Genomic DNA, 22,282 nt, shown 5'->3' with positions numbered 1-22,282 from the left:
AAATAAACCTGTGGTTTATTTCTCCATGACAACCTCTGCCCTCTACATGATCCCTTATAATAAAACGATACGATCAATAATCGATCATCGATCAATCATGCCCATCCCTAGTTTGAATGCAAAAAAATAAAAATAAAAAATGCATTCAAGCACTTTTTTTATTGAGGTGAGTTCTTACTAGCTTGAAAATATTTTTGGGGGGATTAAAGTCATTAGTCTTTTTTGTATTTGGGCCATATTATGGGTATTTGTGTATTTATTATTCAATAAAAAGAAAAAAAAAGTTGATTTAAACAAAAAAGATATTTTCAATCAAATAACTCACTTCAATCAAAAAAAACCCTTTTCAATCACTTTTTTTTTGATTGAAGTGAAGTTGAAAATATCTTTTTTGTTTAAATCTACTTTTTTTTTAAAATTAAATACTAAAGAGGGAAACGTAGCTCCATACGCTTGTTTTTAAATCGATTAACGAGTCTGAGGGAGTTTTAACTCATTAAAAACTGATCAGTTATTGATTCATTATTGGTGAACAAACACAGAACTGATGTTTTCTTTTATACATTTTAAGTTTTTATCCCTTAAAAAGTTTTAAATCTGTCGTTTCTCATCGATCTGGGAACAAATATTGATAATATTACTGATATTACTGACTGATAAATAACTTTAAAGGCCTCGGACTAACGACCAAACACCCGGTGGAGGAGGAGGAGGAAGAGGAGGAGGAGGAGGAGGAGTCAGTGGGACCGGTGGGATGGATCGTGGTCGTCGTGGCGACCAGGTGGGAGGAGTTAAAGCTGAGTGACGTCGTTGAGTTCATCATACCTCAGTATTTACACAGCGTCTGTACAAACACAGCGGAGAGGAGACCTTCAGCCCCTCAGACCTTCAGCCCCTCAGCCCCCCCTCCAGGGTCAGGGTCCCAAACCTGGGGGGGAGAGAGGAGAGAGTAAATATACTTTTTATTTTCATTTTATTTGTATATATTTGATTCTGTGGTGCTTTTATTTTGAAGTCCTGTCTCTCTGGCCCTGGTTCCTTACTAACTAACTTCACCCTGCGTTGTTGAAACAAACCGTCCAAACATCCAGATACCTCCATGCTGCTCGTCTGTAATGTCCGTCTTGTATTGAAGCACCAACATGAGAAATTGTTCAGAAAAAAATTAAATAAGTCTATATTTTAAGCTTGTTTGTAGCGGAAGCTCCCAGTGTCTCAGTTCACTGCTCTTCCTGGTCCGTCCAAATCTCGCGTGATTTGCATTGACACCCAGTTCACGGCTCCGCAAATCACGCGAGATTCCAGCAGAGCAACACTGGGAGCTTCCGCTACAAACAAGCTTAAAATATAGACTTATTTCATTTTTTTCAGAACAATTTCTCATGTCGGGGCTTCAATACAAGAGGGACATTACAGACGAGCAGCATGGAGGTATGTGGATGTTTTTTGGTGTGTCTTTTTGTTATGAAGACAGTTGGTATCCATTTGCAACCGTCATATGGACATGCACTGCTACGCCGAGACCCCCTGTAACTCAGAGAAGCCACGGAGGACTCTGAAACTTCTCCCAGCCCTTAGTCCACATGAGGGGGAGGAGATAATGAAATTTCAATTTTGAGTGAACTATCCCTTTATGTTCCTGTAGAGAGACTGAACCCCGTGACCTCTGACCTCTCCAGGAAGTGGTTGTTCTCTGCCAGCTCCTTGACCACACCCTCCATCTCCTCCTTCAGCTTCTTCATCCTGGAGACCCACACAGAGGCATCAGCATCATCATCATCATCATCATCATCATCATCATCATCATCATCATCATCATCATCAGTCATATTACACTCATTTAGATTAGATTAGTTTTTGTTGTGTGTGTTTTTCCTGTTTTATGAATTCTGTTGTTATGTCCTTGTGTTTATTTTAACGGCTTTTAACACCTCACCAGGAGGACTACAGTCAGAAACACTGGCACCTTTACATTTATTATGTTCATTAATGTGCATTGTCCTCCTTAAATAAATAGATAACTAAATGAATAAATAAGTAAAAGCGACTGACCCCAGCGTCATCTCCACCAGAGTGTTCTGGCTCAGGTAGGCCTGAGGCTTCATCCCACTGGACACCAGAGGAAGAACCTTCTGAGGCAGATGCTCCTGCAGCTGGAAACAACATGAAAACATGAAAACATCTCACCATTTAAAGGACAATTCCGGGCAAATTCCTAAGTCAGGGCTGTATGTTCATATCATTTTAGGTCTAACAGAAGGAATCTGAAGGTTTTCAGTTTAATGTCTCCTGTTTTGCGGTAGTTGTGTCTGTCCCCACGTCGCCACGGCAGCGATGAATGGGAGCGGATGGAAGTTCTGCTGCTTAGGCCGTTTCCATCCCTCAAAGCCACAGACAGCATCAGATGGAGACTCAAACATGCAGCCAGAAGTTTATTTACTTCAACAAGCCGACATGTTTGTAAAACTAGATCTAATTCAAAGTCTCCCAGAGTCTCGCGCGAGACCCAGTTGCCGTACTTGGTGTGTTCAGGTGCAGTGGGAAGCTCCCGTTTGTGTCAGAAACACAGGAATATCAACTCTGGACTTGCTTCAAGTGTACATTTTCAAGTTTTTATTACCTGAAGCAAGTCAAGAGACTACACCTGAACACACCGAGCGGCAACTTGGGTCTCGCGCGAGACTCCGCCAGACTTTGAATTAGATTAGATTAGTTTTTTGGTCATAATAGATTAAAAAGCCCATAACTTCTGATCTGAGAGGGATATCTCAGTTATTCAAACAGTTATGAATAGCTGAAAACTTCCAGTTTATGGAAATATCAAAAAATGAAAATGTCAAAATCCCACCATGTGAAGGGTTTTCCCAGGCCACCACATACACTATATTACCAAAAGTATTCGCTCACCTGCCTTTACTCATTCTATGAACTGAAGTGCCATCCCATTCCTAACTCATAGAATTCAATATGATGTCGGTCCACCTTTTGCAGCTATTACAGCTTCAACTCTTCTGGGAAGACTGTCCACAAGGTTGAGGAGAGTGTTTATAGGAAGTTTTGACCATTCTTCCAAAAGCGCATTGGTGAGGTCACACACTGATGTTGGTCGAGAAGGCCTGGCTCTCAGTCTCCGCTCTAATTCATCCCAAAGGTGTTCTATCGGGTTCAGGTCAGGACTCTGTGCAGGCCAGTCAAGTTCATCCACACCAGACTCTGTCATCCACGTCTTTATGGACCTTGCTTTGTGCACTGGTGCACAGTCATGTTGGAAGAGGAAGGGGCCCGCTCCAAACTGTTCCCACAAGGTTGGGAGCATGGAATCGTCCAAAATGTTTTGGTAACCTGAAGCATTCAAAGTTCCTTTCACTGGAACTAAGGGAATTTATACACCTGGGGCCAGGCCAAGTGATTAGGACACCTGATTCTGATCATTTGAATGGGTGAGCGAATACTTTTGGTAATATAGTGTATTTCCTATATATTTTATTCTGTATCTAAAAGCCTGGTAGATTTTATTTATAGAAATCAATGCCTTGTAAGAAAAAAAAAGAATGTAATATACATTCCTAACAACACATTTGTTAAAATGTTGAAACAAACACCAGAGATACACAATGTACATTTAAATTAGGGCCAATGGCATGATTTTTTGGAAATTTTTGGGAAAAGTTTTTAATATTTCTGGGGGAAAAAATCATATAATTTCTAGAGAAAAGTCGTAAAAGAATTTCTAGAACAAAGGTTTTAAAAATTCTAGAAAAAAGTGGTAAAATGAAACGGTGGAAACTGCAATGTAATCTGTTAAACTGTGAAGAGTCCAAATGAGTTAAAGTGCCTTGGATTTGTGTTTTCTTTTTCTTTGTTTTATTTATGGAAATCAATGCATTGTAAGAAAAAAAAGAATGCAATATCCATTCCTATTGAGCCTTTGTAAGTGTTTGAATTGACAATAAAGTTATAAAGAAAGGCGTGTTGTGCATTGTGCAGTGGAGGATTGTGGGTAACCTTGATGGCGCGCTCCATCAACATGGTGACGTCCTTCTCGATGCTGATGAGCTGAGCCGACAGGTTGAGCAGCTGCTTCCTCACGTGGTGCACCTTCCTGCACACACACACACACACACACACACTGGTCACACCGTCGCCTAGCAACAGCAGCACCTGGCACAGTCTGATGAAGAAGATGAAGATGAAGGCTTCACCTCATCCACTCTTCGCTCTTGGAGATGAACAGACGATACTTCATGGCGCATTCCTCGGTGAACAGAGAGCGAGCTTTACTGGCGTGAAGGACCAGCTTCTGTCTGCTCACACACACACACACACACACACACACACACACACACACACACACACACACACACACACACACAGGAAGTCAGGATTTCAGAATAAAAGTCCAGTAGAAACAGTGAAATCTTCTGATCCGTCGACTCACTTGTCAAACTTGTGGATCTGCTCCTCGTTGTAGGGAAGACCTGAACCAGGAGGAACCAGGAGAGACAGTCAGGACGTTCACATGACAGAGGAATAAAAATAATTATGTCTTTAACTCTTTCGCGACCACACTAATTCCTCAGCACATCCGCTCAGGACCACATGTTTTTGGCTATTTGTTTACCTTTTTTCGCACGTGGAAGCGAACTCTGTACATCACCTAGAAACAAACGGTCTTCACGTGGTTGAAGAGTGAGTGAATGAGTGACGTTCGTGAGTAAGAAGTAGAAGAAGAGAGCTGGGTTTCTCCAAAAACGGAGCTCCCGCTCTAGTTTCAGAGAAAAACGCACTTTTGTGTCAAGTGGCAATCTGCTCATTTTACCGGTTCTCTGCAGTGTGGCGTCTCCCAAATCATCCCATATCAGCAGAGATAACCGGCTTTCAGATCCGAGTCTCCAAACCAGAAACGTTTGTAACAGCACCGGAAAAAGTCGCCAGATTTGTCGTCCGCCGCATTTGACAAAAAAAGTCGCCAAGAGGGTTTGGAAAGTCGCCAGATTCAGCGAGAAAGTGGCAACACTGTAGCCGACAGCCGCACAGCGCTGCACGCTGTCCCCAGAGCAGCGTTCAAGGAGAACGATTACTCAAACAAAACCAAGATCACACAGTTTATAAAAAACATTATGTTTTGATTTTAGTTTAAAACAGTTTTACATATCAGAGGAACCATATTCACACACAGGGTACCTCAGAGTGTATATTATCATAATCTGTAAAAAAAACTGGACGACTGAAGTGTTTTTCATTTTGACTGACTCTGGATCTGATCTGACAACAGTGTTTGGTTTTGAACAGTTTGAACTGTTTTGGTTTTGCAGGAAGAGTCAGAGGTGTGTGTGTGTGTGTGTGTGTGTGTGTGTGTGTGTGTGTGTGTGTGTGTGTGTGTGTGTGTGTGTGTGTGTGTGTGACTCACGTCTCTCTGCTTTGTCCTTCTTGAACTGTTGGTAAATGGCCGTGATGGCGTCCAGCAGAACTTTGATCTTCTCCACACTGCACACACACACAACAGTTGTTACACACACACACACACAGACACACAGACCCACACACACACACACACACACACACACACACACAAACACACACACAGAGCCTTACTTCCTGTCCTTGGGGTGAGTCCCTACTTGCTGCGTCCAGCTGTCCGTCAGCAGCCCCCCCTGCAGGAACTTACTCTTCACGTCCTGACTCGTCCTCTCCATCGGCTCCAAGGACCCAGAGATCTGTGACGTCATCATGACATCATCATGACATCATCATGACATCACAGCACAAGTTCATCTTCACAAACAACAGTAATCGCAGGGTTCTTTTAAAGGAATAGTTCACCAAAAACTGAAATTCATTAGTCATTATCGCCTCCCCTGCTGCTGCTGATGAATACTTTGGAGTAGTTTTTTATTCCTCAAAGGTCATCTGGAGACCCGGGAGGCCGGTTCCTAGTCCAACCAAAACTTTATAGCCTGGTTTATGCTTCGGCGTCGCGGCGACGGCGTAGCTACAACAGCTTCTTCGTCGCCTGCGCTTCAACATTTGCAATAAAAGCGTTTGTTTTTCAGTTGCCATTGTTTACTGTGATGGGAAGCACTGCGTTCCCTGACAAAAACCAAGGAATCCGATATGAGCCCCCCACAAACACACGTGGTGTGTCCCAAATCACGCACTTCTGCACTTACACCTAATATTTTGTGTACAGAAGTGCGTTCACATGGCCAGAACACTGAGTGTGGATCGATGGATACTTTCCACACTTAACGGCCGTCGTCTTAGTGACGTAGCAGAAACACGTCACTACTTTTCAAACGGCAGCGGTTGCTTTGAACAGCGACGGAGCTGAAACCGGCATAAATGTCTTTTAAAAACACTCATAACAGCACAACAACAACACTAACACAATAAAACACAACTTAATAGCTGGTTTTGATCGGCAAAAAGCGCTGTCAAGTGTCGGCGACAGGGCTGCAACGGCCGGTTACAATCAGAATTAAAGAAATAGAAGAAGCTGTGGAGTCATTTCCGGTAAGTGCGCAGCGGCAGAGTTTGATTTGAGACGGTACTAGCCTGTTGAAATTAGTGCCTTACAGTGTACTGTAAAGCAGTGCACTAAGAGAAGAGTATGGGATTTGAGACATCAAATCATCAGCATGAGGGGGAGGCAACAATTTTTTGGTGTACTATTCCTTTAAGTCTCAGATGAAGAAGCAGCAGGACTCACTCTGAGGATCTTCTTGTGCATGTCACAGATCTCATCGTACTCAGTCGACAGCATGTTGCCCTGCATCAGCACCTCGAACCTGCAGCACAACACACACACAGCTCACATGACCTCTGTCTAATACACAGAGTGTGTGTCAGTGTGTGTGTGTGTGTGTGTGTGTGTGTGTGTGTGTGTGTGTGTGTGTGTGTGTGTGTGTGTGTGTGTGTGTGTGTGTGCGTGTGTGTGTGTGTGTGTGTGTGAGTCTCACAGCTGCTCGGTTCTCTCCAGGATCTGTGTGCAGTAGTTACACAGGTGGAAAACCTCCGACTTCTTGTGCTGAATCTCACTGTAGTCCTCCTTCATCAGCTCTCTGCAACACACACACACACACACAGACACACACACACACACACACACACACACACACATAGAGACAGACACACACAGGTTTACAATCAAGAGTTGCTCATTCATAAATACAGATTCATTCAGAGTATCCCCATCCGTCGAGTCCTCGAGTCCTCACAGATAAAACATGAACTCGTCGTTTCTCCTCAGGCTTCCTCATTTCATTTCATTTCATTTCATTTAAAAAGACACAACAACCCAACTCAACGAAGACAATAAGGCTAAGGTTTAGTTTTTAACACAGTGAGACCAGAAGTTATTCATTTAAAATGTTTTATTTTTGAACCAAGAGACAAAACGGAGCAGACCGGCTCCCCAAACTGTCGCCAATCCTCTAAAACAGTGGTTCTCAACGTGGGGGCCAGGGACCTCCAGGGGGCCTTGAGACGGTTCAAAGGGGGTCCCAACCTTTTTCTCTGAATTTTACAAAAAAAAAATTCCCAGAAATTTCTTGAAATTTTTCCAAAAATTCACACCATTGGCTAGCCTGACCATCCAGACTACATCATGAACATGTCTAGTGTGTCAACGACCGGTAGACCTCGGCTCAGTCCAGGGGGCGGGATGAAGGCTGTCTTTCAAACTGCCTCTGCACCAATAGGGTAGTGCTACGACCAATCAGAGCAAAGAGCAGGATGACGTCGGTAGATTAAACTTTTCCCATATCCCGTCAGCAAAACACCAAATACATCCTTCTTCCAAATGAACGACTTCAGTGCAGTTTCTGGCTCAACTTTTAAAGAAAATGACAAGTTGAATTATTTCAAAGTTGATGCCAACGCTGATTCAAACCATTCCTTTGCCAAAGCCATCTATCTTCTTGTCATGTTTTTCACCGTCGCGACTCGCCAAGTATGTCGCCATCGCGTTAAGCCGCCCAACGACTCTCTAAACAGATAGAGCGCTGTGATTGGTCAACACAAACAGTGTTCCAGACTCAAAAAGTTCCTATGGCTCGTTTCTAGACCTACGGAGCAAATATATCTGCTGCTGCTAGGGTGCAGATAGATTTATAGGCTAGTGAACTCCATCTTTTAGAAAAATAGCAGTTTATAACACACAGACACACTCAGACTTACATGACACCGCGGACTCCCTTCCTCACCAGCTCCTGATAAACCAGCAGAGACTCTGAGGTTTTCCATAAATGTCCGACGTCGCCTGCAAAAGTCTGAACAACAGGAAACAGGAAACAGGAAGTGACAAAGCTGCTGCACCTGCACTCACCTGCACACACACTATGACCAGAGGATTTAACATTTAAAAGCTAAGTTTGACTCTCCAGAATTAACATCGTAGATATCAACAACGTCTTTCTGACTGGTCCTAACTACATTTTGAATAGTTGGATTTTTTATTCCAGATCTCTGTTATTCAGTTTTGTCTCTTGTCAAAAAGAACATTTCAGATCCACAACTCCGTTCTTCCTTCACTGTAACATTCATGTGTATGGGGTTTGTCATTACAGATATCTACAGTTCAGTTGCAGATATCCACTATGTGAATTACAGATATCTGGAACTGAATTACCACTAGTACTAATTCCACTTTGAGATATCTACAACTTCATTTCTCCTAGTCCAAACTTAATTACAGATATCTGAACAGGGACATGTAGATATCTGTAATTGAGGTGAATTAAAGATATCTAGAACTGGAATTATGACTAGTCAGAATGAAGTTGTAGATATCTGTAATGACAAACCCCATACACATGAATGTTACAGTGAAGGAAGAACGGAGTTGTGGATCTGAAATGTTCTTTTTGACAAGAGGCAAAACTGAATTACAGAGATCTACAACACATCCAGTCTGGCTTTTAAATGTTAAAACGGCTTGACATACACACACAGCCAGCAGCCAATCACACGGCAGCGTTACCTTAGCGTAGCTGGCGTCGAGGTCGAGGTCGTAGCGCGGCTGAACTTTGGGAGGACTGGCTGTGGAGGGAAACACAGTGTATATAACGTTGTGGTCGTCGTGCGAAATCTTTCCAAGAACATTTGTCTTATTTCTTGTCAAAATGTCTCATTTCTAGTCAAAACTAATCTCTTTTCACTTAAAATAAGACTCATCACCTAAAAATTAACTTGTTTTTAGATCATTTTGACTTGTTTCAAACTAATTTTCACTTGAAATAAGTAGAAAAATCTGCCAGTGAAAGGAAGTTTTTTTGTGTGTTTGTAATAAGAAAGAAAAACTTGCTCCACGATCAGATTTTTCTACTTATTTCAAGTGAAAATCTGCTTGAAAGAAGTAAAAAGTGTCTAAAAACAAACTGCTTTTTAATGTGATGAGTCTTATTTTAAGTATAATTAGATTTATTTTGACTAGAAATGACATTTTGACTAGAAATGAGACAAATATTCTTGGACAGATTTAGAGTTTTTGCAGTGCAGTGTTGATGAATGTGCACTGTCCCAATTCAATAAATAAAGAAAAGAAATGAAATGAAATGAAACGACGTACGGTCTTCGAAGATGAGGCCGACGGTGGCGACGGACTCGCGGCTGACCAGCATGATGGGGTTGTCTCTGGAGGTCTTGGGGAAGGTCTTGGCCTGGCGGTTTGGGTCCAGCGCCAGCCGCCGGCCCTCGTACAGCAGCTCCTGGTGGTGCAGCGGGATGCTGGAGCGCCGGGACAGGAGCTCCTGGAACAGCGCCGCCCTGTGGACGCCACGGGGACGAGGAGGAGGAGGACAGTTAGATCAGGGGTCATCAAGTATATTTGTTGAAGGGCCAGAATCTTTCTCAACAGACACCTTGGGGGCCGGACATTCAAATAGGCCGAGATTGAAATTAAATTCACCTTTTTGCCTAATAATTTATTTGTTTATATTCTATTTGACCTGTAAGCTCATAATATTCATTTATACATATCTTTGGTGTTTGGTATGATATAGAATGAAAAATCTTGACAGCTGGACTTTCAGATCCTCCGACATGCTGGAGCTTTACACTGCTGACTTGTCCTGTGATTTTCAGCCTAAATATGAAAGGAGGCTGACAATCGGTTCTGATGATACAAGTCAGTAGTCCTGAGTAGTCGGTAGTGTTTCTCTTCTATAAAACACATTCTACATCTCGGAGGCGACGTTTTTCCACACACAGGCAGAGCTCAGTGGGAAACAGTAGGAGAGACACAGGCCGAGGGGGAACCGGGACACAACACCGGAGGGAGAAGCAGGTTCGTGCAGCTGTGCGTCACGGACGTGCACAAAAAAACAACCGAGTTTTTGGGTTGAGAGCGTGCACCTACACTGAATGGGTTTGAGTGCGTAAAAGACGCTACATCTGAGCAGCCCCGTGCACACCCGGTTTAACCAAGGCGGCGGCAGCTGGCCTCTGCAGATAGGCAGAGAAAACCCTGCAGTCCAGCAGCTCCCTAAACTTTCATGCACGGGGCTTTGGGTACCGCGCATTGACTTACAGGTGCACACCAACAGAGACCGAGAAATATAATATAATAGCTACTTGTTAACTATCAGATCTCAGTGGCGGGCCGGATTGGAAGGTTCAGCTGGCCGGATTCGCCAGTTGATGATCACTGCCCTATAGTCATAGCAGTAGGTTCGTTACCTTTAATTGTCGGTGCAAGCTATTTTTAGAATGGCGGAGCAGAGCCGTGAGCTGCTCAGAGCTACGCTACGGAGGCTCATTATGGGATTTATTTGGTTTCCCTCATCAAACTCATCAAATACACAATCCAACAACTCCACAACGCTCTGGTGGACAAGTTGTGAGCTGCACATTCACCACACTATGAGATAATAACAGAATGGCAAGTTTTTTTTTATTTTTTTTACGACAGTGACATGTGCCTACCAGAACTGTGGGGGAGCTCCGGAGAGGGAAAAAAAAGAGAAACCAATGAAGGAGCGAGCTATTTCCGGCGACTTGCATAGTTCTGCTTTAAAGGTAACGAACCTACTGCCATGACTATAGGGGTTATGGCAATGGGCCAGTTTGACAAAATGGTGAACTATCCCTTTAAGCAGACCTGATTTGAGGTGTTTTACCAAAATCCCATTCAGAAAACGTGTTGATTTTGAGGAAACAGGAAGCGATGAAAGGGCTAACGGAGTTCAGGGTTTACTGGAGGACTGTGTTAACTGTGTCTGTGATGGTAGTCATGATGATGTCAGAGGAGTTCAGTAGCGGTGGTAGTCATGGTGACGGCGGCGGCGTGTGGCGTGCTCACGTGTTGTACTCGTGGATGTAGACGTGGTGCAGCGTGGCCTGCTGCAGGCTGAACACGTAGACCACGGCGCGGTGCAGGATGTCGTTGGTCTCGGCGAAGAACTGGTCGAAGCCCCAGCACTTCTCCTGGTCGGCCTCCAGGATGTTGGCCAGCACCGGGGTCAGCAGGCTCTGCAGGCCCCTGCAACCACGGCAACCACACAACAACAACAACGGTGTCACTCCCCGATTTACTATATCGCTACCCGATTTGTGACGGCTACATACGGCAACTCCACTTGGACAAACTTAGTTGAATTGAATTAGGATCACTGCCCTATGTGCGTCGCCAGAGACGCTTTATCTTTTTATTAGTAATGTAAATTGAGGGTTGGTTGCGGTGGTCTGGATCTTGATGCTCAGAAAACAGGAACAGAGGCGACTTTTAGTGTTTACTCTCCTCTTTTCTCGCCGGCCTCATCACCATGACAACCACAAACAATCACAACTAACCCAGGGTTCCTACAAGTTAAATTTAAGACTTTTTAAGACGTTTTTAAAGCCACTTGAAATGAAATTTAAGACCGACTTCACAATAAACACAAATGCAAAAAAAAAAAAAAAACATCACCACATCTATTACATAGGGTTACTAGGGACAATTTTACCCACTTTCCTATGTGGTCCAAGGTAAAGTGACTGCTACATGAATGATTGGGGGGAAAAAAAACTGATTTGGGAGCTGGAGGCGGTGAGAGATTTAGCGTTGACGGCCGCCACTAACTTCTCTATGTCAGAATGTTACCAATTATTTTGAGATTTGAGACTAATTACAACCATAAAATACCACTCACCAAGTGTTCACATTTTTAAGACGTTTGAAAAATTGATTTAAGACATTTTAATGCCAATTAATGCCTTGTTTTTAGATTAATGAATTCAATGCCTTTTAAGACTTTTTAAGGATCCGTAAGAACCCTGTAACCACAACACGGCTGTCTTCTGACGGACGTCCGTGGTAGCTACAACATGTCAGTTAAACAGACTGACACTTAACAAAAATAAATCATTTTCACAGTACAGTATTTTAAATTTACAGAACTTTAAGCAGACTAACGCTTCTACGCAAATCGGGCAGTGCCCAGATGAAGTTTGTCCAAGTGGAGTTGCCGTAGGCAGCTGTCCAAGATGGCGGCATGCGCAGACCAGTATTGTCACAAATCGGGTAGCGACAAACACAACAACACAAGGTCAAACTGAGCCATGTGACTGTGGTGATGATGGTGATGATGGTGATGATGTCATAGCCAGGGGGCGGGGCCTCCTACTTGGACAGGCTGCAGGACACCGGCATCTCCGTGCTCCACTCGATCTTCCCGTTCTCACACTTCTGGTGTCCAGAGATCGTTCCAGAAGGTTTCTCCGTGATGATCTTATACCTGGGAGAGAGAGAGAGGGAGAGAGGGACATAGGGTTGGTTTTTGAACGATCGCAGGTTGTGATCTTTCTTTTTTGTGATTTTCCGGTTGTATTTTTTGGGGGGCAAATGTGAGTGAAATGCTCGCCCATGGTGGGCACAAGAACATTTAAGACCTGTCTAAAATTATTTAAGACTTGAACACAATAATTCAACAAATTTAAGACATTTTAACGGGACAACGAGGAGTTTCTCCAGCGGCAGAACGAAAAATTCTGCATTAATGTGGATGAATCTCCGTTAATGGTCCATTTTAGATAAATCTATGGTTTTGTCTCTATGGTTATTTTGTTATTATTAGTGGTGGTGGAAATGCTGGGCGAGCCGACCAGCGTTTCTTTACTTTAGGTTTCGTGGCGAGTCATGAGAATAACGCCGCCGAATCTGCGTTTATGGTGGGAACTACGACGGTATGTGATCGTCTTCCAACCTCTGACTTTAATTCTTGATGAATGAAAACATGAGTCTGTCTTGCACCGGTCAAAGAATTTCACGGTGCAGAGGCTCATAAATGTAGTGAGAAAACACTTTGCTTTTACAAAACTCCTCGTTGTCCCTTTAAAGTCAAAAATTTTGATTTTCAAATTTTAGACTTTTTTTTGTGACCCCGCGGATACCCTCCCCCCCCCTCCTCACATGACTTCCTTGTTCCTCCTCGGCCCTTCAAACGGTCTGAAGGGAAGACTTCCCGTGGCAGCGTGGTAGAAGGTGACTCCGATGCTCCACAGGTCGACGGTGGCGCCGTACTTCTTCTGGTGATCCTTCCTCAGCACGGCGCGCTCATACATGTCAGGATGCTGCACGGGAAACACATCATGATGTCACACACCTCTCCTTCTCTCTCTCCTTTCTCCCTCTCCTCCTCCTCCTCCTCTCTATTGGTTATTGATTACTGATCGTTACCAGATACTCCTCCCTCCTCCTCCTTCGACATATTGGTTATTGATCGTTATTTACCAGATACTCCTCCCTCCCTCCTCCTCTCTACTGGTTATCGGTTATTGATTATAGATAGTTATTTACCAGATATTCCTCGGTCCCGTACAGAGAGACAAACTGCTCGTCGTCCTCCAGCTCCCTCCTCTTCACTCTCATTTCCCCCTCTCCTCCTCCTCCTCCTCCTCCTCCTCCTCCTCCTCCTCCTCCTCCTCCTCTCTACTGGTTATTGGTTATTGATTACTGATCGTTATTTACCAGATACTCCTCCCTCCTCCTCCTCCTCCTCTCTACTGGTTATTGGTTATTGATGGTTATTTACCAGATACTCCTCCCTCCCTCCCTCCCTCTCCTCCTCCTCCCTCTCCTCCTTCTCCTCTCTACTGGTTATTGGTTATTGATTACTGATCGTTATTTACCAGATACTCCTCGGTCCCGTACAGAGAGACGAACTGCTCCTCCTCCTCCTCTACTGGTTATTGGTTATTGATTATTGATCATTATTTACCAGATACTCCTCTGTCCCGTACAGAGAGACAAACTGCTCGTCGTCCTCCAGTTCTCTGGCGGCGCCGAAGTCTGTGAGTTTGTAGACGGAGCAGCCGTCCTCTCCGATCACACGCATGATGTTTCCTGGTTTGATGTCTCGGTGCACGATGCCGTACTCCCTCAGGTGGTTCATACCGGCCACTGTGGAGGGGGGGGAGGCAGCAGCCAATCAGAGAGCAGCACACACACTAACACAGTGGTTCTCAACAGCTGGTCAAAAAAGTAATTCATATTTAATAGGGCTGGGCCGATATGCTTTTGTGCCGATTCGATTCTCTAACGACTTTTGGGTCCCGGTTCGATTTAAATTGCGATTCTGATTAAACAAGTATTGCGATTTTATATTTCATTTATTGTGGTTTTCTTTCCTTAAACAAGAGCAGGTTGAACCAAACACTTGACAATACATCATAAGTCATATTTACAAAAAACAATCACATCAGTTTCTCTGTTGTGTTCGTTTGTTCACATAGACATCTGTGAACAAATGAACACAACAGGCCGGTTTGACTTTGCCGAGTGTAATGGCACAGAATAAATGATCGTACAATAAAGATTGGTCACCCCCCCAAAAAAATAAAAAAATAAAAAAAATAAAAATAAAAAATCGATTCTCATATGAGAATCGATTTTTAAAAATCGCCAGAAAAAAATCGCGATTAATATAAAAATCCATTTTTTGGCCCAGCCCTAATATTTAATGCACATCTGATGTTGGACATGTCTTTTATTTTGAAAAATAACTTATTTTGAAAGGCACGAGACACATGAACACATGCAGTTGTAATGCTCCTCCTCACTTTCTTATTATTTGCTCTGAATGCAAAGATATCAGTTTCTTATTAATGTGGCCTGATGCAGTGAATCTGGTTTTGTTTTGTGGGTCTTTATTTTGTGCAATTTGATATTGATTCACTTTAGTGAACATGCTCTGAATGCAGAGATGCATTAGAAGTCAAATATATCGTTTTGTTGGTCTCCATTTTGTGCAGTTTGATATTTTTTTATTCACTTCCGTACATGCAGTTGTCATGGTAACTCCTCAGTTTCATTCATGTGCTCTGAAATGCACTTTGCTCAATAAAGAGATAAATGAGTTTTTAAAGGCTTTGAATTCTATAAAAGTGGGTCGCGACTTAGTGACCCAGAGTGAGACTAGTGGAGAACCCCTGCAGTAGAAGACAGTAAAAGACAGAGGAGCGTGTTGCTGCTCACCGACGTCGTGCAGCACGATGAGGAACTCGTCCTCTGGGAGACCGTAGGCGTTGGACGACTCCTCCAGGACGGTGTAGAGACTCCCACAGGGACAGTACTCCATCACCAGCACCTTGTGACGCGTGTTGGACTGCAGGGGGGGGAGAGAGATCATTGATGCAATTTTAAATCGATGAAAGTCATATTTTGATCAACATTATGTTTCAAATTAATTATTTCACTCGTAAACTGTGTAATAAGCGGGATAATGTAGAGTTGGTCGGTTGTTATGGAGAAATAAACCCCAACAGGGCTTCGTGTCGGGGTTCCATACAACCTGTCGGGGTTTATTTCTCCATAACAACCGACCAAACTCTACATTATCCCTTACCTAATAAAGAAACTGTAGTAGAATATGGAGTAAATACGAGCTAACGAGCTAAGCTAATAGCCACAGAGCCGCTACAGCTCACGGTCGGGACGTTCCTGATGTTGTTACATCTAGGATTGATTACTGTAATGTCCTCTTATCTGGACTATCCAAGAAGAGTCTTCATGGATTACAAATGGTTCAGAACACAGCAGCTAGTATTTTGTCTGGCTCATCTAGGTATGAGCACATTACGCCAGTGCTGGCTTCTCTTCATTTAAAAGCTCAGTTTGACTCTCCAGAATTAACATTGTAGATATCAACAACGTCTTTCTGACTGGTCCTAACTACATTTTGAATAGTTGGATTTTTTATTCAAGATATCTGTAATTCAGTTTTACCTCTTGTCAAAAAGAACATTTCAGATCCACAACTACGTTCTTCCTTCACTGTAACATTCATGTGTATGGGGTTTGTCATTACAGATATCTACAGTTCAGTTGCAGATATCCACTATGTGAATTACAGATATCTCAAACTGGAATTATGACTAGTCATAATTCCAGTTCTAGATATCTTTAATTCACCTCAATCAAAGATATCTACATGTCCCTGTTCAGATATCTGTAATTAAGTTTTGACTAGGTGAAATGAAGTTGTAGATATCTCAAACTGGAATTAGTACTAGTGGTAATTCAGTTACAGATATCTGTAATTCACATAGTGGATATCTGCAACTGAACTGTAGATATCTGTAATGACAAACCCCATACACATGAATGTTACAGTGAAGGAAGAATGTAGTTGTGGATATAGACGGCTATGAAGGTGATGGGGAGGACTGACAAACCCTCCCTCCAGTCCATCTATGAGCAGTCTGTAGTCAGTCAGACCCGTCCCACATCCTTCTAGAAAACTACGAGCTCTTGCCTTCCGGTAGAAGGTATAGAGTCTATTAGACTCCCTAAATGCAGACTGAATCGTTTTAAATTCTCTTTTGAACCCACCTCCATCAAACTTTTAAACAGCTCTGTAGATGGTGTACGCTGAGGCCTGGGAGCTGTGCAGTAACTCTTGTTTTTATTTTTATTTTTTATCTGGGAGATGTGCAATAACTGATGCTTGTGTGTTTGTTTGTTTACTTTTTAATCTTTTAACCCTTAACTGGGTGTGTCATGAGTGTGTGTGTACATGTCAACTGTTATTTATGTATTCTATGTATATTGAGTCAGCTTTTTTTACCATGCACTGAGTCCACAACAAATTTCCCCTGTGGGACATTAAAGTTTATTCTATTCTATTCTATATCGGGAATATTCTTTTTGACTCGGCAAAACTGAATTACAGATATCTGCAACACACATCCAGTCTGGCATTTAAATGTTAAAATGTTAAAATGTCCCACCTCCTCCTCGACGGCGAACAGCTTGACGATGTTCTTATGGTTCAGTTTCTTCAGAACCTCGAACTCTCTCATCTGGACGTCGAGCGGCCGCAGGAAGCTCAGGTTGTTGAAGACCTTCACCGCGTACAGGTCGCCCGTTTTCTACACACACACACACACACACACACACACACACACACACAGATGAAGAGTTGTTTCTATGGCGATGCGATCCCGCCCTGTGATTGGCTCTCTGACCTCTGACCTCTGACCTCTGACCCACCTTGTGTCGGCCTCGGTAGACGTTGGCCGTGGCGCCCTGACCCAGCAGGTCTGAGATCAGCCACAGGTAGTTGGTGGTGCTCTGCATCCTGACGGCCACTGGTCCTGAACACAGAACATCAATACGATCAATATGTATCAATACCCATCAATACGTATCAATACTGATCAATGGGTTAAAGGGATAGTAGCATTTTTTTTAAATTGTGGTTGTATGATCTCCAAATAGCCCCTAAGTACTTTAATTGCAGTAGAGGACTCTCTGCACTCCTCCCGTTAGCAACGCCAGCCCATAATAGCCCTGCCCAGAGATTTACAACATACAGTGTTGTGAACAGACCCAAAGAAACGGCCCACCCTAAACGGGCGCTAACCCTGGGCGGAGGGATACGTGAGTTGGTTAGGTCCAAATAACAACACTGTATGTTGTAAATCTCTGGGCAGGGCTATTATGGGCTGGCGTTGCTAACGGGAGGAGTGCAGAGAGTCTTCTACTGCAATTAAAGTACTATTAGGGGCTATTTGTAGATCATACAACCACAATTTAAAAAAAATTATACTATCCCTTTAAATGCAGAGAAAGAATTTCACTGTACTAGCTGTATATAGGCGTGTTTCCATTGCAGGAACTTCGGGGTAATTTTACGGGGCCAGCCCCGTTGGTGCGTGTTTCCACTGCAGGAACCTCCCCCACAGGGCCATTTACAGGAACTTTTACAGGGGCCAAGTACCTACTCCAGGGTAGGTACTCCGTTGGCTCTGAAAAGCTCCTGGGTGGGGCTCGAGGTTAACCCGGCACTGATTGGCTAAAGCTAGAGCAGCTCTGACGCTACCAGAAAGCACCAAAACAACCGGCGTTTTTAAAAGGGGGAGCAGAAGCGGAGCATTAGCCTAGCAGACACCACTGTAAACAACAAGAAAACAGCAGGAAGATGTACGACAAATGGACCGACGACGAGGTGCAGACATTGATGTAGTCTACAGCACCGAGGAGATTCAGAGGGGGTTTGAGTCATCGCGGCGAAATGAAAATATCAGCGCACCTCGACACACTGGGGATCCATCACGCCACAAAACAATGCTGTGAAAAGTTAAAAAAAAAAAAAAAAACTCAAGCAGGATTACAATCAACCGCCATGCGCACAAACACACAAACCAGAAACGCGGCTGCCGCCTCAGCTCCTTCCATCCTTCTCCGTTGTTGTTATGATTTTTGTGCATGTGCTTGTGACCTGCCTGGGTGACGTCACGGTCGAAACTGATCGAAACTCATGACGTCGCCGCGGGGTCCGACTCTGCAGTGGAAACACGGCCACTGAGAGGGCCGAGTGAGAGGACGGTTCCTGTAGAAGTTCCTACCCCCTCCCTTTACCAGGAACTCCTGCAGTGGAAACACGGCTTATGTGACAAATAAAGTACCTTTACCTTTACCAATACCCATTAATACCGATCAACACCATGAGAAGCTGTTATCAAACTTCACCGGTTGAACATCACGCGACTTTACTTCCTGTTTGTGCTGCAGGTGGAACTCACCAGAGCGATATCTATCGCTCTGGAACTCACCTGTGACCTTTCAGAATAAAACACTTCCTGTTTCACGCAGCAGCTTCAAAACAACATTCACTGAGAGTTCCATGTAAAAGTAAAAAACTAAATAAAACTAAATAACAAGAGGAGGAGAAGCTGAAAACACAGAGAGAAATAAAACTGGAGATAAAAGAAAAGATCAGAAATGGAAAAATTAAAATTAGACAATTAAATAAACAGAGGAGGATAAAAACTAAAACAGATGAACTACTGTGACAGGATGAAGAGTAAATTCTATTCTCTTCTCCTCTGTATACCCGTATATCCACCTTTGGTGGTCATTTGATTCTTGAATTAATAGACAGAGGCACCTCTTTACTGTAGTTAGGTTGCTGTGTCCCTACTACACAATACAACGACTCTGCCTGTTTATTTATTCTCTACAGAATGATGATTGCTTGTACTTCATAGATTTATTATGCTTTTTTCTACAAAAAAATGTTTCTTCTTCCACCATGTACCTTATGGAAAATGTATCTTTGCTTGTATTAATTTTTTCTTTTATATGGATATTTTGTGGTAGTCACACCCCCCTCTTTTCAAAATGGTTGACTCCAAATTGGTTGATTGTTCACCTGGGCGGGATCACTTTGTATTTAAGCAGTTTCCTGTCTGTATTAGCTACACAGCAGTTTGAAAAAGAGCATTGTTGCTTGAAACGTCACGCTATTAAATCCTCTGAAGGGAGCTCCTATGGTGTGCGGATTTTTTCTTTATTTCATAAATTCTACAATAACTAATCAAACTGTTGATTGATCACATGATAATGATCAATAACTACATAAACTAATGATTGATGACGTAATAACAGTGAGAGGTCTGAGGTCACAGCTGAAGCTCCGCCCACACGCTGCTGTTGCTGTTATTATGATTGGGTATTGTTATTGATTATATATCTATCTATATATCTATTATATCAGAGAGTCGGTGTGAGGTGTGAACCCGGAAGTGTCGGTTGTAAATAAAGTTTTTTTTAACCTCGGCGCTGTGACGTCACCGGTGGGAAATTCCCGTTTTTTTTATTTAAGGCCTCGAGCCGCGAGCAGCAAAGCAAACTCACCGTGACGTCACGGAGCCTTGGCAGCTTCTGGTTCTGGTTCGGTTCGACCGGAGGAGGAGGAGGAGGAGGAGAGAGATTTTCGAGAGTTTTCGAGACCAGAACCGCTGAGCCAAATGACCAACGGGACTCGAACCGGAGAAGCGGACCGGTCCAGTCCGTGTCAACACAGTCGGTCCGGTCCGTGTCGACTCGAACCTCCGCCGGTACCGGTAGTTCTGCTTCTACCGGGAAACTACGGGTTTTTTTCCGGTGCGGAATCGAACCCGCAGTGTTTTCACTTTCAGTCCGTCAGAAACACGATCCGTTAAAACCGTTAAAACCGTTAAAAGCCGCCGCAGCGCACGAGCCCAACCGGGTCCGGTGGAGAACGGGACCGGGAGTTGGGTCGGTACCGGAGAAAAGACGCCGTTTTTACGGTTTAAACGGTTAAAAACGTTTCATGTTGAGTTTTGTTTATTTCCTCACCTTCTCTCCGCGGCCCAGTGCTTCTCTTCCGGTCTGCGTATGCGTCACGTGACAGCCGCGGACCAATCAGCGGCGGCGTCACACCGAGGGGGCGTGGCCAGAACCAGAAGCTGCGTTACCGTAAAACTCCGAGTAGAGACGAACTGAGCGCACTCATCAAAGAAAATCAACTAATTACATTAATTTATCCAACAGTTGAAGTTGGAAATGTTGTAAATGTGAATGAAACTTCAATGAAACTTTATTTATACAATTAAAGAGTGACAGCATGTGACTGTGCGTCAGAGTGAGAGCTCTCCGTCGTTACGTCATTACGGTAAAAACATGAGGCAGCGGTTCGGAAATGAAAACCGAGACTTACTGTATCATCTGTTAAGAAGCTTCATAGTTGAAACAGCAGAGGGCAGCACAGGACACACAGCCAGGCAGCATGGAATATGGAATATAATCAAAGATATTCAATATACCAAAGTTGAGTGACTTTGAGATGTAACAAAACAGACATATCTCAAAAAAATAGTTTTATTGAAAACAAAACTATGCAAAGAATAATTACAAAGCCTCAGCTCATTTTTTTCAAAATGGCACTTATCTGCTTTTGTAAATGAACTCTTCATATATATATTTATAAACCGTCCTTTATATAATGATATATAACATAATGTAAAATCACGTAATCTAACATAATTTAACGTAATATGTAAACTAACATAATGTAACGTAATGTAATATAACATAATATAATTTTATGTAATTTAATATGTGATATAGGCTAACATAACATAATATAATATAATATGATGTAATGTAATGTAATGTAATATAACATAATATAATGTAATTTAATATAACATAATATAATGTAATGTAAAACAGACTGGACTCGTCTCATATTTTTATTTAATGGATAAATTCTGATAAAGTGAACCAGTTCATAAAGTTAAAGTGACATAACTGAAAATGAGGAGCAGAGACAGACGTGGCCGCACTTAGAGGCTGATAATTCAAATTCTGTAAGTCTCTCTGATATTTTGAGCACATGGTGAGAAACAGAACAAGTTTGTGAACAATTTTGTAAAAAAAAAAATCATGTGTGTAGAGTGTAAATTGTGTCCAGGAGGAGCGTGGAAAGAGAAAAGTTTCAGAAGATTTCAGACTCTAACCGATGATGTCACGCACTCTGACACTCTGACTCATAATTTCTCCAAAAATGATCATGGTCATTGATCAGGGATTGATCAAAAACGATATGACCTATCAAAACGTTAATTAATACACCAATACACAAGACTTGTGTCTACTGTTTAAAGTTTAAATGAAGTCTCTAGGTGAAAGTATGCCTGAGCAGTAGACGTTTGAAAAACTCCAATTATTGTTCTTTTTCGCTTGTTTTTTCTCCCCCCGTCCCATTGACTTCAATGCAAAATTTTAAACTTACGTTGCGAAAAATTCATATTCTTTAGAGAAAAGACAGAGCACACCGATCCCGATCGAACCGCACGTTTTGACATATAACGTATCGATATATAACGTATAAAAAGTAGCGAATCCCCCGAGCGCTAGTAGTCCAGTGCTCGGTGCGATTGCCCCGTGGCCCTAATAATGTAATATCATATTATATCATATCATATCATATCATATCTGTCATTCCTCTGAATAACAGAGTGTGAGGAATGTGCAGAAGTTTCCAGAGCAGCT

General features: G+C 42.9%; 1 protein-coding gene across 1 annotated transcript; it reads right to left on the bottom strand.

The window, feature by feature from the left end:
- Window positions 1-414: 414 nt before the first annotated feature.
- On the bottom strand, window positions 415-20,622 carry tbk1 (TANK-binding kinase 1). Its single transcript, XM_083999515.1, has 21 exons — window positions 20,585-20,622; window positions 17,471-17,574; window positions 17,209-17,349; window positions 15,455-15,584; window positions 14,199-14,380; window positions 13,391-13,551; window positions 12,606-12,716; window positions 11,300-11,479; window positions 9,569-9,765; window positions 8,981-9,039; window positions 8,179-8,270; window positions 6,960-7,061; window positions 6,710-6,788; window positions 5,596-5,717; window positions 5,411-5,487; window positions 4,439-4,478; window positions 4,203-4,304; window positions 4,006-4,102; window positions 2,053-2,153; window positions 1,672-1,743; window positions 415-928 (listed from the first exon to the last, which is right to left on the bottom strand). The coding sequence occupies exons 2-21, from the start codon at window positions 17,555-17,557 to the stop codon at window positions 889-891; spliced, it is 2,172 nt and encodes a 723-aa protein (XP_083855641.1). The 5' UTR covers window positions 17,558-17,574; window positions 20,585-20,622; the 3' UTR covers window positions 415-888.
- Window positions 20,623-22,282: the final 1,660 nt, after the last annotated feature.

The sequence above is a fragment of the Trachurus trachurus genome (assembly GCF_905171665.1).
Source record: "Trachurus trachurus genome assembly, chromosome: 23".
NCBI classification, from domain to species: domain Eukaryota; kingdom Metazoa; phylum Chordata; class Actinopteri; order Carangiformes; family Carangidae; genus Trachurus; species Trachurus trachurus.
This window is presented reverse-complemented; position numbering and strand designations above follow the sequence as displayed.

What these genes read in the sequence shown, in the direction of transcription:
- tbk1 (XM_083999515.1), bottom strand. Translation starts at nt 17,557, where the DNA reads ATGCAGAGCACCACCAACTACCTGTGGCTGATCTCAGACCTGCTGGGT. An exon ending in TACATCCACGAGTACAACAC is followed by an intron (nt 9,766 to 11,299) that starts GTGAGCACGCCA and finishes TGGCGTCCACAG; the next exon opens with GGCGGCGCTGTTCCAGGAGC. An exon ending in ACTCACCCCAAGGACAGGAA is followed by an intron (nt 5,488 to 5,595) that starts GTAAGGCTCTGT and finishes GTGTGTGTGCAG; the next exon opens with TGTGGAGAAGATCAAAGTTC.